This window comes from Misgurnus anguillicaudatus, chromosome 11, assembly GCF_027580225.2.
Source record: "Misgurnus anguillicaudatus chromosome 11, ASM2758022v2, whole genome shotgun sequence".
Lineage (NCBI taxonomy): Eukaryota > Metazoa > Chordata > Actinopteri > Cypriniformes > Cobitidae > Misgurnus > Misgurnus anguillicaudatus.
In genome coordinates this window covers 8,077,355-8,093,718 of record NC_073347.2, presented here as the reverse complement: position 1 = coordinate 8,093,718, position 16,364 = coordinate 8,077,355, and the positions used below count along the sequence as shown (strand labels likewise).

At 39.3% G+C, this 16,364-nt stretch overlaps 1 protein-coding gene across 3 annotated transcripts in view; it reads left to right on the top strand.

Annotated features, from left to right (window-relative positions):
- Positions 1-16,364, top strand: part of pde10a (phosphodiesterase 10A) — a 137,379-nt gene that overhangs the window by 42,153 nt on the left and 78,862 nt on the right. The window contains exon 1 of one of the 3 annotated variants that reach the window (XM_073872961.1): positions 13,731-14,404. The exons of the other annotated variants lie outside the window; for them this stretch is intronic. Coding sequence (XP_073729062.1) covers positions 14,341-14,404 — 64 coding nt within the window. The 5' untranslated portion in view covers positions 13,731-14,340. Of the gene's footprint in view, positions 1-13,730; positions 14,405-16,364 lie in introns of those variants that run through there. 3 annotated transcript variants of the gene reach the window in all.

Sequence of the window (16,364 nt, the reverse complement as noted above, 5' to 3'; positions counted from 1 at the left end):
GGCACACAGGAAAGACTTCATGCTGGGTAAAAGCAAAGAACTCTCTCAAGATTTTCATAATCTTATTGTTGAAAAGCATTTTGAAGGCAATGGTTATAGACACATTTCCAAAATGCTGAATGTTCCTGTGAGCACAGTGGGGGCCATTATCCAGCATCACTTCACTATAAACCGGCCACGATCAGGTGCTACGTAAGATCCCTGTCCGAGGAGTCCAAAGAATAATCAGGAGAGTTCTCAAAGAGCCAAGAACCACTCGGCAGAACTTCAGGAAGACCTTGCATCAGCAGGTAATGTTGTTCCAAAGAAAACTATAAGTAATGCACTGAACCGCCATGGCATCCATGCACTCTCACCACGCAAGACTCCATTGCTGAACAAAAAGCAGGTTGAGGCTCGCTTAAAGTTTGCGAAAGAGCATTTGGAGAAGCCTGTGGATTATTGGGAGACTATAGTATGGTCAGATGAAAGCAAATTGAACTTTTTGTCATTCCTCACACCATGTTTGGAAAAGAATTGGCACTGCCCACCATCCCAAGAACACCATACCAACAGTTAAGTTTGGGGGTGGAAGCATCATGGTTTGGGGCTGCTTTCCAGCAAGAGGTACTGGCAGACTTCATATTATTGAAGGCAGAATGAATGGGGAAAATGTACTGGGACATTCTGGATAAAAATCTGCTGCCTTCTACCAGAAAGCTGAAAATGAAAAGAGGGTGGACATTTTAGCAAGACAATGATCTCAAACACAAGGTCAATCACCTGACCTAAATCCCATTGAAAATCTATGGAGAGAACTGAAGATTTAAGATTTAAAGACCATTTGTGTGGAAGAATGGGCCAGAATCACTCATGAGCAATGCAGACGACTGGTCTCTCCATACAAGAGGCGTCTAGAAACTGTAATCACCAACAAAGGATTTTCTAGAAAGTATTAAATAAAGTGTGTTCAATACTTATTCCCTGTGTCATTTCACTGTATTTATTATGACCCAACTTGTATACTTAAATGTTCTGATTTATTTGAATGAATTCAATATTCATGCCTGATGGCTACATCTTGTGGAAATTTTGTGTCAATAGCCCACTTAGAAATCCCCTTACTGATTAAAATGCTGATGTGTCAAATACTTATTTTCCCCGCTGTAGGTCTTATAACCTGTATAAGGCATACATATATTTTGAAATATAAAAATGTTAATGAGAATCAGATATACAGCTCTTAACCAATGTGCATGTTCGAAGGCGCCAAATTATTTCTCTGCCGGTGGGTGCACAGCATCAAGCAATGCTTAGGTTACTTAGCAACGAAAGACGCTCTGGAGCGCTCACGTGCTTTGAAGATGGGGAAAGCTGCCCTGTCACGGTTTCCGTGTAGTTTTAGACGCGACATGTGAAGCAAATGTGAAGCAACTGTGCATATGTGCTTGGCCACCGGGGCTCGGCTCGAGCACCCATGGCATCGGCACCTATTTGCGTGTTTATTGTAGCTCTTCCATCTGTGAAACAAGAAGTTAGGAACCTTTTTGGGGTTATAATGTTTCCAGCCATGCTGAAAACGTGTTCTGATGGTTTACTGGTAGCGCAGTTTGTTTTTTGCAGCGTTGAGTGACCAATTAGAACGTCCATTTCTCAATCCGAAGGCTGCAGCCTCCGGAGGTCGCATATGTCATCAAGCCTGGTTTATTTCAGTTAACTGAGTTACATTTGCAACTCATACGCATATTACAACAGTCAGTATATTTAAGTAAAATCACAGGCCTTCCTTATCCATGTAAATAGGCCACACAAAACTTAGATGTAGGGGGATAATTTGTAAAACACACTAGGTCCCCAGATAATACTAATCTCGTGCGAATAGGGCTTTTGACAGAATATTTTAAGCAGTGATGGAAAACTCTGAAAGCCATTTTGACAGATTACACTTACTTGTAAATGTAATTCCCAGCCCTGTCCAGTTGGTGGCAAATGCGTATTTGACCTAAATGCAGCTCTAGGCGGACTGATCTACGTGAAGTTCTGTGAATTACAGTAGTAAGCGATAATAATTTAATGTCATAAACTGATAGATTTGCACAGTGCTGCTGAAGTTTAACACTCCAATGTGGTGGAAGAGCGGAAGTTCAATCTCCAGAACAAAATTAAAACTGCAACAAGACAGTTGTCTGTCCGAGGTGATGTCAGAAATTGTAAGATCATAGACTAAAGTGAGACAATAGCCGTTTCTCAATACCAAGTACGCCAAACTCGGACTTGTGTCCTTCGTAGTTCGAACTTGCAAGTTCAGACTCGGAAGAACGAACTCCTGACGCGAAATGCATTATGGGAAACTTCGCTATCATAAGTCCACACAAGTCTCCTCTGATGCATCCTCGATAAAATAGGCGGATCAAGAACACATCCGGGGATTTTATGTGAACTTGGGCTTGATGCGAACTTTGAATTGGAACAGTACTTGGGCCGCGACTGATGACGTTTCACAAGTCCACAAGAACGCAAGTACAGACAAGAACGCATATTGAGAAACGACTAATATTTCAAGCTGATGCCCCGTGTCTCAATCATCCTTCATCAGCATTCAAAAGCAAGATAAGGTCATCCTCTTATTTTTCATGGACAACTTTTCGCGTTACATCAGGGATTCTGTTCTCAGTGAATGTATTTAGAATGATGAATAAAAAATACACTGCATATTGCTTGCTTATTTTGTTCAAAAGCATGATCAATCTAAGTCACATGTCAGTCATAATAACAAGGAACTATACTTCTAAAAAGAGCTGGAGAGATGTAGTTAAAACCACACAAGTTTGCGATGCAGTTAGCGAATGATGGTTTCAGGAAACACCCGAATCGCTAAATTATGCTGTAACGGCGGAACATGCGACCAAACTATGCTTTTGGGAAACACACCTCAGGGTCTTACCATGCAGTTGCTAAGGTGTTCTGCAGGTTTTTACATGTTGCGATGCTGTTGCTAGGCTGTTCTGGTTAGTTTCTATCATGTTGCTGTGCATTTGCTGAGCTGTTCTAGATTGTTGCCACGTGGTTGCTTATTGCCAGAAGTCAAAATAAGCCATCTCCATTTTACTTTGAAATTTTACTAATATTCACATATAAACCGCATTTAAACTATATAAATAAAAGACTTCATTGTGCATGAATGCTGAATGTAGTCTTGTCCTGCATCAGTTTAATGATGGTGGGCCAACAGAGATAAATGCAGTTTCTCCCCCAGGCTCTCCTGATATGGTACCATCCGCTCATGCTCTCTTTATGGCAATGCTCAAGCATCGCTGTAAAGCTGCCCTGACGTCACTCTAATCTCAATATGCATCAGCCGTACGTCAGTGCCTCTCGTTTAACCAAAGATCAGCTGAGATTAAATCGATTCAGATTTACATACCTACCAAACTCCTTTAAAAAACTGCATTTATCTGTTTTAGTCATAATCTCAACAAAAGAAATTGAAAAGGTTACTGTGGTGAATTTTTAAAAGACAAAACCATCAGGTGAAGATTATGGTTTTAGAAACTAAATCATATAAAAACCATTAATATCTGGATGCATTCTGGGGGGTATTAGATGCCGTGTATATAGCGGCTAAACACTTACTTCTTATTATCATTGTTGAAATAGTTACAGGCTGTGAAGATGAGCATAAGTTCCCTCGAGCCTCCAGGGACCCATTTTTTTTCATAGCCCTGTCTCTGACGTCAATGGCCCGGCTGTCCTGTGGATTGTCACAGCAGACGTTTAGAAAGAGAGAATGTGTGTGTGTGTGTGTTTAAAGTGAAAGCCTGTAACCTTCCACGCCGGTTAATATTGGAAGGTTTTAGAAATGTACATGGGGTGTTTATGGGTTTAAAGCATGTGTACACATGTGTGTGTGTTAAAGACTTGGGAAGGTGGACGCAAGAAAATCCTTACAAAGCTACAATTACACAGCAGCATAAAAATGTCGGTTTATGATTTAATTTTTGTTACACAGAGCTTCTGGTAGCTCCTGTATGAGTGTCAGTCTCACAGATGTTTCACTGCAGTGTTCTTTATATTCAAAAATCATGTTGACTTTATTTCAAATTAAACACTAACTTATTATACTATGCAGTGTATACATCTAATCCTGCATACTATTTTTACAGTATACTATTTAAAAAAAATAGTATGCTATGTCAATGTTATACGTATGTGAATTTTAAATAAATAAGGCCATTTTCATTTTCTTTTGTCAAAAAAGAGTTTGAAAAATCAAGGCTGCAGTTATTTTTCGGCTTATTTGTCATCCCGGAAATATAAAGTCAAGAGGAGCACATTGTATTGTGGCATACAGCACGGATAGTAAGACTAGTACATTAGGCTATTGAAAACATTGCTGTCGTCTCTGCACTACTGAACGCTGGGCAATGTGTTAATCTAATATTCCTGCTCAAACTGGCTGTCGTGCCTGGCACAGTTTTTCCTAACTAAAACAAAAATGACAAGTCTATTACACTTTGTTAGATCCAGAGCATCAAAGATACGGCGCGCCCAGTTTTATTTGGTCTGTGACGCATGAGGTCTGTTTAGCTGTGCCTTTTATAGCTTTCTGCCCCTGATTAATGAGTTTAAATTATGTATAAAAGACAACACTCCAGTTTTCAATTCAAATGTAAACTTCCGATTTTTGTTATAAAATAAGTGATAGCTACCACATTGTATATCAACAAATTCTAATGTAAATTTATGAAAGAGTATCTGCTATGACAAAGCATAATACCCAAAAGCTTTGCAGATCTCCACAGTGCTCCACGCATCAGAGCCACTTGTGTGTTCATTTTTAAATCATTTTGCGATGCATTTCATCATTTATTTGAGAAGCAACAAACAAGCAATAAAGAATTTTAGTGTATTTACTGTGTTTACAGATTTCATAAAAAAAGCTGCACAGTTTTTATTAAGTAAGCCATGTTCTGTATTTAAGTGATATACAGAATAATACAGATATTTTTGTTAAGGGATAAAAATTTATATTATTATTATTTAGTACAGTTTAAGTTTGAATTTTATTGGATTCATTTTTCTTAACAAATGTAAGACAATGTAACAAAGTATCTGTATTTGTAAGATGGCTGTGCAAAAGATGACATCATCACTATCACATTAGGGTTTGAAAGGACATTATATTGGTTATAGATATTTTTTGTGTGTGTAGAGCTCATTTATAAGTGATACCTCAACCTCTTGGATGGGTTTGTGCAACGCTCATGATTAGAGATCACAAAATCAGGAGTGTATTTGCAATGCATAATTCTTGTTCATTTTATTGCATAAACTTTTCACAAAATGCACCTTTAAGTATGGCAAATGACAAACTTGTCTATTTCTCCAGCTTAATATGCAACTATAAGTGTGCAATTTGTATGCTTTTTCTACCATCAAGTGTAAACATCGTTCCTCTGTTTGTTTGAATGACCAGACACACAAGCAGCAGTGTTATGTTAATGTTTCAGAGAAGAACTGTCTCTTCCGATTGTTGAGTCTGGTTTCTTCCAGTTTTATGCCACTTTCAGCTTTGGCTTACTCACTGGAAGACTGCTGAGACTAGGTTATACGTTAGGGTTTTATACTTAGTTAATATTGCCTTAATTGTCTGACCACATCTTATAGTCATTTAACTTTTAGAAATGCTAATGTAGACTTTATAGTATTATTGCAAATTCTTCATGCTTATTAGTTTGCCTGTTTTTATATCATTTTCTCTTTCGTTTTTGGCCCATTTTCATGTTAGCTGGATTCACATGTCTAATTTAATTTGATACTTGTCGTTTCATGCTTATTGACTAAATGTGCATGCCTTTAGATAATGACATGTATTTTATGACTGGTACATTATTTATGATATCCTGCATTCCCTAATATTATGTATTCTGTATATTTTCTATTCTACGTGTTTTCTATAATTTTTCCTCTATATTGTTTATTGTATTTTGTCTCAACTGCATGTACTAATAGGCCCTTGTGTTTTCTTTAGCTGATCTGCAACAAGTGCAAAATAGTGAAAAGCGCTTTTGAAATAAAACTTAGATAAATTAAGATTAATATTGGCAGTTTTAAAAATGACATACCATACATGCATACTGTGCACTTATGGAAAATGTACTGTATACTACAGAAATAATCAACCTGTCCCTTTATTTACACTGTGATGATGGATACAGAAGTAATACCAGACACATCTTTTCTGACTAATTTGTGGATGACTCAAAGTGAACTTTTGTGCTAAATTATAGTAAGCATGCAGAGTGCATGTTATTTCCGAAATAATGACTGGATGGCAGTTCCTAAATGAAACATGTAATGCGTAACCATGTGACAGCAAAACTAATGTTTTGTAATGTTTATCATTGCATACTGTTTCACAACAGCAGGCATCAATGCATACTGTGCAGTACAGCCGTATGCAGACATTTTATTTGAATCAGTGCATAGCTGAAAAAATAGTACCCAGAATGCATTGCACTGCAGAATTTTTTAGAATTTATTTGGTGCAAGTACACTGTAAAAAAAATGTAGCTTGACAGCACAATTGAGTTTCAATTTCAACAAACCACCATTATGGTGATCAGTGTTTGCATTTCATCAGGGCTGTTTCCCAATAATGATTGAACTTAGCACTTAAGAGCGCTTACTACAAGCTACTTAACAAACATTTGTTGTTCATTTACGTGCGTTTCCCAAAAATGCACGTAAAACGATCGCTCGCAGCTGGGTTTTAAGTGCTACTTACTATCCGTTTGTCAAGTGCTGATATGTCACCTGTAGAACGACTCGTAATTGTAGCAGAAGCTTGTTTAGCCTGTTTAGATGTGCACTAATATTTTTAATAATATTGTTCATTATTGTTCAATGACTAATTTTTTTATATTTGTGCATCATGATATATTCTTCTCCATATTTAGTTAGGACTCATCCCACTGCGCAATGCCTTCCGCATCTTGTATTATAGTGTAGATTAATATTATTATTTGTTTTTTATTATCTATGTTTATTTATCATTATGGATTTCTGCATTGTACAGTACATATTTATATTGAGCACAACCTTTGGTCAGAGAATAAATTAAGGTTTAGAGCTAAACAATACAGTTTCTCTACAAATCAGGTGTTTCTTTAAGTATTGCCTTCTGAATTTAGTGGAATAGACGAAAGGCAATGTGTGACGTGTGAAAGCCTAAAAACGTCTCAGTTACGGATGTAACCCTCATTCCCTGAAGGAGGGAACGGAGACGTCACGTCGTGACCGACGAATTGGGAACTCGCTTAGAGGGACCAATCTGCTTCGATAACTACTAAAACGCCAATGAACTTGGCATTAAGATATTTGCATAATGCTGGCGCCGCCCCGCCAGGTGCGTATATAAGCAGCAGGTGCAAATATGGAAATTAGCTTCTTTATCTAATGAACGTATTAGGTGTCGCCCAACCAGCCAGCTCTGCAGATGTCTGTTAGCGAGGAACCACGAGCGAGAGCCCAAGATGAGGCAACATTTCGTGCTGCAACATACCCTGCAGATTATAAGCCAGGGCGATAGTATCAACTATCCAATAAGACATCCTCTGCTTAGTGACAGCTTTCCCTTTCTGCTGACCACCATAACAGACAAAGAGCTGGTCTGAGGTCCTGAGGCTTTGTGTGCGATCCACGTAGAGTGGCAGTGCGCGTACGGGGCACAATAAAGCCATGGTTGGGTCTGCCTCCTCCGGGGGCAGCGCTTGCAAGCTCACCACCTGATCTCTGAAGGGAGTGGTGGGAACTTTGGACACGTAGCCTGGCCTGGGTCTGAGTGTTACGCCTGAGACAGCAGGACCAAACTGAACGCACGAATCCTCAACGGAGAATGCATGTAGGTCCCCTAATATCTTCACGGAGGCCAATGCTAGCAGGGTCAGAGTTTTCATTGATCAAAACTTAAGACTCACAGACTGCAAAGGCTGGAACGGGGGTCCCTGCTGGGCTTTCAGCACCATGGACAGGTCCCAGGGAGGAATAGAGGGAAACCTAATAACTAAGTCGTGCTGGTCGACTGATCTGCCGTTGATAAGCGAGTGATGAGCAGATATAGCGGCGATATCAACTTTAATGGTGGAGGGTGACAGCCTACGCTCCAAACGGTGTAGAAGATATGAAAGCACGATATTAATGGGGCATTCTCGGGGGTCCTCGCGTTGCGAAGAGCACCAGGTGACGAAAAGGTTCCATTTAAGCGCGTAAGCCCGTCTTGTGGACGACGCTCGTGCCGCGGCGATGGTGTTAGATACCGCTTGCGATAAATCACCTAAACCTTGCGTGCGCTCAACGACCATACATGGAGATCCCACAGGTCGGGGCGCGGGTGGCATAATGTGCCCTCTCCTTGAGAAAGTAGGTCCTTCCTCAGGGGAATCCGCCAGGGAGGGGCTGTCGAGAGGAGCATTAACTCTGGAAATTGATATGCCAGTGCAGCTGGGGTGCTGTCCACACCCCTGAAGCTGCAAGCCCGTTGTACGTGGCTCCCCAGCCCGTGTCGGACACATCTGTTTGAACAACAGCATGCCGGGAGACCTGTCTCATGGACACACCGGCCAGAATGTGCTATTATAAGCCAATCGTCGAGGTAAGCCAATATGCGAACACCGCTCTCTCTCAGGGGCTTTAACGCCGCCTCCACTACTTTCGTGAACACACGGGAGAGAGAGACAGCCCGAATGGTAAAACTTTGTACTGATATGCCCGCCCCTCGAACGCAAAGCGGAGAAATGGTCTGTTACGAGGGAGAATGGACACATGAAAGTACGCGTCTTTCAGGTCTATTGCTGCAAACCAATCTTGGGGGCGAATTGAATTGAATATTTGCTTCGGTGTTAACATCCTGAAAGATCTCTTCTGAAGAGATTTGTTCAGTACGCGCAAATCCAAGATCGGTCGTAACCCACCGCCTTTTTTGGGTACTATGAAATACAGGCTGTAAAAGCCTGACCTCATCTCGGTTGAAGGGACCGGCTCGATCGCGTCCTTCGCCAGCAGGACTTCGACTTCTGCACGCAGTACATGTGCATCAGACGCTTTCACCATGGTGAAATGAATGCCCAAGAATTTGGGTGTGTGCCGGTTGAATTGTATTTCGTAACCGAGGTGGACTGTGCGTAAAACCCAACGAGATGGGCTGGGAAGCTGAAGCCAAGCCCCCAGGGACCACACAAAGGGAATTAACGGCACTACTGATGTTACCCGCAGTGGGGCAGCGAAGCGAGACAGGTGGGACAGCACGAACATCTACAGTATGTGTGTGTGTGACACTGACCTGAGCTCGCTGAGGGTGATGGTCATCTGGTCTCCTCTGCGGAGAGCGCAGACTCCAGTGAGGGTGCTGGTGGTCCGGTCTCCTCAGGGGAGAGCTTGGACTCCTCAAACCACCCACTGGCGATAGAGGAGAGGGAGGATGAGCCTGTGAATGCCCGCTCATGGCTCTCTCGATCCTCAGGAGACCTGGAGAAGGAAGAGGTGGTGGTTTTGTGGGTACCGGCTGAAAAGCCGGCGGAACGGAAATAGAACGAAACCAAGGATTTTCTATCCAGCCCTCCTCTGGGGGAGGGAGTGGTGCCTTCACCGTCTCCCGAGGAGTGATCCCCACCAACTCCAGGTCGCCTGTCTCAGGAACGCTTCGATTTCCGTTTGCCACGGGAAGCGGGTGGGGTGGTCGGGGCGGGCTGTCGACGGCTGTTCCCCCTCCGTGGCCTGGATGACGTCCTAGCGGGGGGGACGGAGGCAGCCGCCACAGGGCGCCCTCGGCGAGGAGCAGCCGGCGCTGGAGGGCGAGATGCTGCCCGCTTGCGCCGGGGCATGATCTGAGCGATCGCTTCCGTCTGCTTCTGGGTGGCGGCGAACTGCTGGGCGAAGGACTCCACCGACTCGCCGAAGAGACCGGTCTGGGACACGTCTAAGAATATATATATATATTTTTTTTAATATTTTTTTTACTACAGTGATATTAAAGCAATGGATATGTGAGTGTCAAAATATATTCCTTTAAATGTATGACTCCCTTGATAAGGACTTGTTTAGGCCTTAAGAGTTTGTTAATGAGGATATTTTAATTTGGTAATAAAAGTGCATTATATCTGTGCATAATAACTAAGAACCATCTGCTTGTATAATGCAGGTGCAAACATGCAGGGCAAGTCTAAACTTACAAACAGCACGTAGTACTGTCTAGACAAAAAGCTGTCTTCCTTGTGTCTTTTTAAGACCCCATTAAATCAAAAATTGTATAGCTTTTAGCATGCGTGTTAGCTTTAAGTTTGGCAGCCAAAAAAGTATTATTTTAAGTATTTGTTCTTCTTCTGGGAAAATACTGATGACTCCTCTTGAGAACATATGCATGTCTAACTTTTTTGTCTGATGTAATTATCTCAGAATATGAAGCAACTTCTCTAATACCACCTGCATCCGACTAGCAGTGGTTTACAGTTATAATGTAAAATTAAGGTTATTGGCTCTGAATATTTGAAAGTGAAATAAATAAACAAAATGCAAACCAATTCTTTGCAAACATATCCACTGATGTACAGCTGCAGATCTGTAATATTATTGATGTCTGAAAAATTAGCAGATGTGAGCTTCAAGTCTTTTTCCAAATACTTCATGTGATACAAAATTATTTTGTTTTCCAGATAAAAAAAGTCAAACACAAACAAATCTTCATTACCAGGAGCTGTAAGCTTGCAGATGTTACGAGTAATAGCACTTGAACATACAGAGCTTAGGAAAACCCTAAAAACCGCATGACATAAGAACCGCAGTTTGGTCTGTGAATATTCCCTCTAGCCTCTAAACACCGGGTGGTTAGAAATGGGAAAAGAGGTAGTTGCTGTAAAATGACTCTTATCCACAAAGTCCTGAGTGACATTTACATTTTCTTAATGGATCAGCATTCATCAGTGCTGAGCTCCCCACACACGTCACCGCTGGTCTCTTCTGATGTGGCGTCTTACTGTGTTGCAGGGCAGGTTTCCTCATATGGTTATTACCCTATAATTCACTCTGCCAGGATATACAAGGCTATTTACAGTGTGGTTTTGCGATGAAAGAGATGAGGTTGTGAATCAGAGAAGTTCTGCACAGGAGCTCTGCTTGAAGGTAGGTCCGAAAGGAAATGGATTTGAACACATATCTCAATGGGCTGAAAAGATCTGATTTGCACTTTTTTCCACCGCACACTGTAAAATGCTATGATGATGTCTGAAGCAAGCATGTAAACTCTCACAAAAGTTTCCTGCACAATGAAATTCTTGCTTTTCTTTCCACACCAATGCCGTTAAAAATGAGAATATAAAATAAGAATAAAATAAACTACATTGAAAGAACATATAATTTACAAGTATAAAAATATACAAACAATGCAACAAAAACTGTACTGCAAATTTACAGTAAATTATGTAGTGTACTGTATGTGCAAATCATATGAAACAAATATTAATTGAAGTGGTTGCACGCAATTATATATTGAAACAGATGCTGATTATGGCAAACACTTCCAAAGTAAATTCTTTCTAATGAAGGCATTTACAATGTAATGCACAATGTAATGAGGCTCTACTCGTCTGCACAATGGTAACCATTTAAAAACCCACAAAACAAAAAATCTTTCAATACAAATAAAACAACAATAAACATTAATATGTCCCCCTCTTTTGTTATCTTAATTTGAATAACGCTTTATTTGATATTTAATCTCATTATCAGTCTCATGCAAAGCATGCTGGGAACTGCCCAGTTTTAGCAATATTGATTTAATCCAACACAAATAATTCATGTAGTCCCAAATTAAATTAGGCAAGTAGGATGAAACACCTAGAAAACACTTAATATTTTCATTAAAAAAACAACAACATTATAATGGATTAAATGAGCAAATTGTAATAATGTTCAATTTATTTAGGGTTAGAATCATGCCAGGTGGGGTGAATGTATATATGGTACTATGGTGAGTGTATTTGAGGTAGTTAGGGTTCACCCTTTTTTGCTATCTCAAAATTAAAATGCTGTGTTAAACCATATTGAAGGTATGGAAAAGCGTATACTACTAAAATTTACTATAGTATATATTACATATGCATATGCAGCTTCAGACTTAGTATTTACCACATGTAGTATACCACAATGGATGTTTATTTCTGAGAAGATAACACTAAGTATGCAACAGGATAAGGTCATCAGACAGCAGTGTAGTATACTGTTTAAAACATTATCTTGGAAGAAGACGAGAGAAAATAATACCTAGAAAAAAAATTATTTTCCAAATTATTTATATATTATATTTATTATCTAAACCTCTGCATATGTTCAGGAAAATTAAAAATATATATCATAGCCTATATATAATCAAAGAGTAATATGTGATTGGAAACATGAGTATGTTACTGTATCCTAATATCAAAGTGAAAATCAGTTCTTGCAGAGTCATTGCCGGCTCAATTGGAGTTATGAAACTTATGACAAAACTGCTTCAATATACTGACACTGATATACCAACCTTAATGCAATATTGTGCTAGTGATTAAAACAGGAGTCAAGCTTTATATGGTAGTACATTTTTGGTAAACTAATTATTTTTTTTAAATATATATTGCAAGTCTGCCTTAAAAAGTATATTGCGTACCATGTGCAGTTCTTACCAAATAAAGAAACATTTTGCAAGCTCTTATTTTATCCACCAACTCAAGTCTGAATGCTCAGTCAACACATGAAGAAATATTTCTTTAGTTTTGGAAAGTGTGGGGCCCAACAGACGTCAATGGGACGTCAAAATGATACAGGAAATCCTTTAAATAAACCTCAGGGTAAAAGAACTGGAACAGAAACCCAACTCCTGTAATAATGACACAGAACGTCTCTACTGTATGTCATGCTGCAATAACAAACTGAAACTTTGCAAAATGAGCATTATTAACTTAAAATGGTCTACATGAACAACCTGTTAAAAGTGATTTTTCTATTATGCTTTTGCATGATCTTGCAATTTTATTACCATGTAGTATTTTGCAAAACTTTTACACATTAAAGTTTTTTTCTACAGGCTGAGGCATTTAAAGTTTATAACAGTGCAGTGGTAATGGTTTTCAAACAACAACACATTACATTAAAATACTTCAATTTTTTAGAAATATAAGCTATTTATTCTGGTAACCTGTGATGGAGTTGCAGATCGCTTTGATTGGGTTAATTTTAAAAATGAAATAAAATTAAATTAAGCATACGAATCACACACTATCCCCTAAAATCACATAAACAATCATTAAAAATGTGTTGGTGTTGTGCTTTTAAGAATCAAAATAGGTGCACTTATGTTCCTTAGAAAACCCAGATAGAGAATATATTTTTTCATTTTTTTAATGATCACCAATTCTGAAATTACACACAAAGGTTTGTAGAGAAATATAACATGGGCAGCTGTAATTTTGTATTTTATTTTCATATAGATTATGATTTCGTCGTCTTTTCTGCAGCAGTAGTTTTTCATTAGTACGCTGTGCCAAAGCGAAAAACTGAGCGCACACACACACACACAAGCGCGCACTCGATCTGTTTCACACACAGTAACTGACGCGCGCTGACGTCAGAGCACTTCAGCCCACAGCAGCGCACGCTTGCATGATTTCTTCACTTCTGCCATTCGTTTATAAGATTACGGTCGTTTGTTTTCGATGACAGCCGATTTTATGAACACACTGTATGTTAAAACAATCTGTGAAAAATCTGTTGTCAGAAAGATTCCAGAGCGCGCACAAACCAGCATGTTTGTTTGTTTAGCAGTGAATGGCGTCTAATGGCAGCGCTTATAAAACACTCATCTGTCTTTCAAATTACACGAACTGCTTTCAAATTAATTCCCCAACGTCCTGCCTCGACACTATAAAATAAGAGGATGTACAACCCTGAGAAACGACGCCCCCAAGCCCCCCCGAGCAGTGGGAAAACACTGATGTGAGACAAACACGATACAGCAGTCCGGAGACGAGCAGCTGCGCCAGAGTGCGCGCAGCCGGGGAGGAGACGCGCACACGCCGCCGCAATCAGTGCCGTTCTCCGGCTCGACTCAAGTCGAGCTCCCTTAATCCCATTGCTTCTTTTATAACATTATACTGTGGGAGAGGACTGGGCGCGTCTGCAGTACTGGACCGTGCGCGTAACTACACGGCGTTGTCTGACGCGCTTTGATGTCATCCGGCGTTTGAATCGGATCATTTCGTTTATAGCAGCAGGACTACATTAAACCAGAGGCACATCGCGTCAAGAGTTATCATTACTCGCTTTCGGTCAGACATGGAAGATGGTCCGCCTTCAACAAGCTGTTTCCGAAGGTTTACGGACTGTTTTCTTGGCTCAAGTAGGTGTCTTTATTAATTCCCATGTCCGTCAATGTGTCATTCTTTGTTGCCTGCAACTTGCATCGAATTGCAAACTTTTGGTTGCTTTTATTTGATCAGCATTAAGTTTGAGCAGAAATATAACAATTGCAAGATTGTGTTTTTGAACAATCATGTTCATTGTAAGTTGTTGTTTAGATAATTCTCTACCATCACCTGTTATGTGTGTTTCTGCTCAGTTTCTCAGTGCAGTAACTGGGTGGGGACATACATGTGGGAGATTTATTTTTAAAATTTAGATTAAATAAGTGTGACACTAAACTATATTCATTGTGGGACTAAACACAATAGTCAGTTGTCTACTGGAATGCTAATTAGCCAGTGTAATTTATTGGGACTTGTCTAATTCAGGAGCAAGCCAAGTAATGCAGAGAATAAACACTGGACCTGTTTGTAAAAAAGGACATTAATCGAGTCCTTTACTATCTGCAACAGCCTGTGGTATAGCAAAAGTTGTCCTTTGGGCAAAGCACTGTACAGTAGACTTTTTCTTCATGGCATAAATGTGCACATACACCGTACAGTAGTTGTGGGATCTTTAAAGTATTTCGTTTGATCATTAATGGCATGACGTGTCTTTCATTGAATGGAGATTTTCAGGATAATTTTTTTATCTCATACGAGCATTTATTAACATTCCCTGTCACATTCTTTAATGTCAGAGACTTTACTATAGTCACTTCATTATCTTAAAAAATCTGAATAGATAAATTAAGAATTTATTGCCTATTAAATTCAATTCATATAATCTTATATTTTTTGACTGTGTATATATTTAAGTCTTTGGAAGTCTTTAAAAATCATACAAATTGAAAACATTTTTGGAACTTAAGTTTTTGACCCTGATACAGTATGTGCCGTACTGAGATGATATCAAAAACTGTTTTCAATTATCTGTTGCCTTTATGCCCATAAATGGACTCTAAGTGTAGGTATTGCTATATTTACACTACACATTATGCACATTTGCATCTAATGCTGCATATTTAGAGAAAGGAAAGTAAATTGAATGCACATATTTTTCTCCTTTGCATGCATTTTGCTGCACAACACAATGTAATTAAATGCTAATCTTCATGGCAAATAGTTGTAATGTCATGTGCAATTGAATACCTTTTAGAAATTACCATTTGTTTCTCTTGACAAAATACTCTCAGTAGAAGACAATACATTACGCTAGTATATTGCAAAGAGAACGTACTATAAACTCACCAGTATACATTATTTAACCTTTTTCACATTTTCTGTTGAAAAATGATTCATGCTAGTGCTACGAAAAAAGGAAATAGGCAGGAGTAACACATGTACACTTTGATCCAAAGCTATAAGAAGATATTATGTTTATATAGCAGAGGCTCACTGTCCTGTCTTGCAATAAATAATCAGAGCTTTACATGTAGAGGAATAATTGTGCTTAACTTCAAATACAGTTTCTCACAATTCATAGCAGTAGCCCAGAGATGCTGTGTTACCACCATACTATGTTTGTTTTATGTTCCTGAATGATAATAAGGAAATAAAATACATGCATAATGTCATTTTAAGAGCTGCATATCTGCATACGTGAGACCTTTATGTGGTGCTCCGTTCGTTATATATTGTACTTAGTTTCATCCAACATGATATGTGTGTTTCTGCTTCAAGATCAAATAAAGCACAGGGTGTTTCTTCTGCTTCAATGTCGCAGAAATGAGCTACACGCAGGATATTGTGGGAGTTTAAGATTTTTTTACTTTAGTTTTGCTACACTATTGAAAACATCACCAGGACAGTTTAATATCAACATTAATATACAGTGTGTCTCAAACTTCTGTTGAAAGCGGTCTACCAACAGCTTCTGCAAGCTATATAATATAATATAATATATGCCACGGGCCTGTTGAATGCTTTATTCTGATTGGTTCTCGAAATGTTTCATGG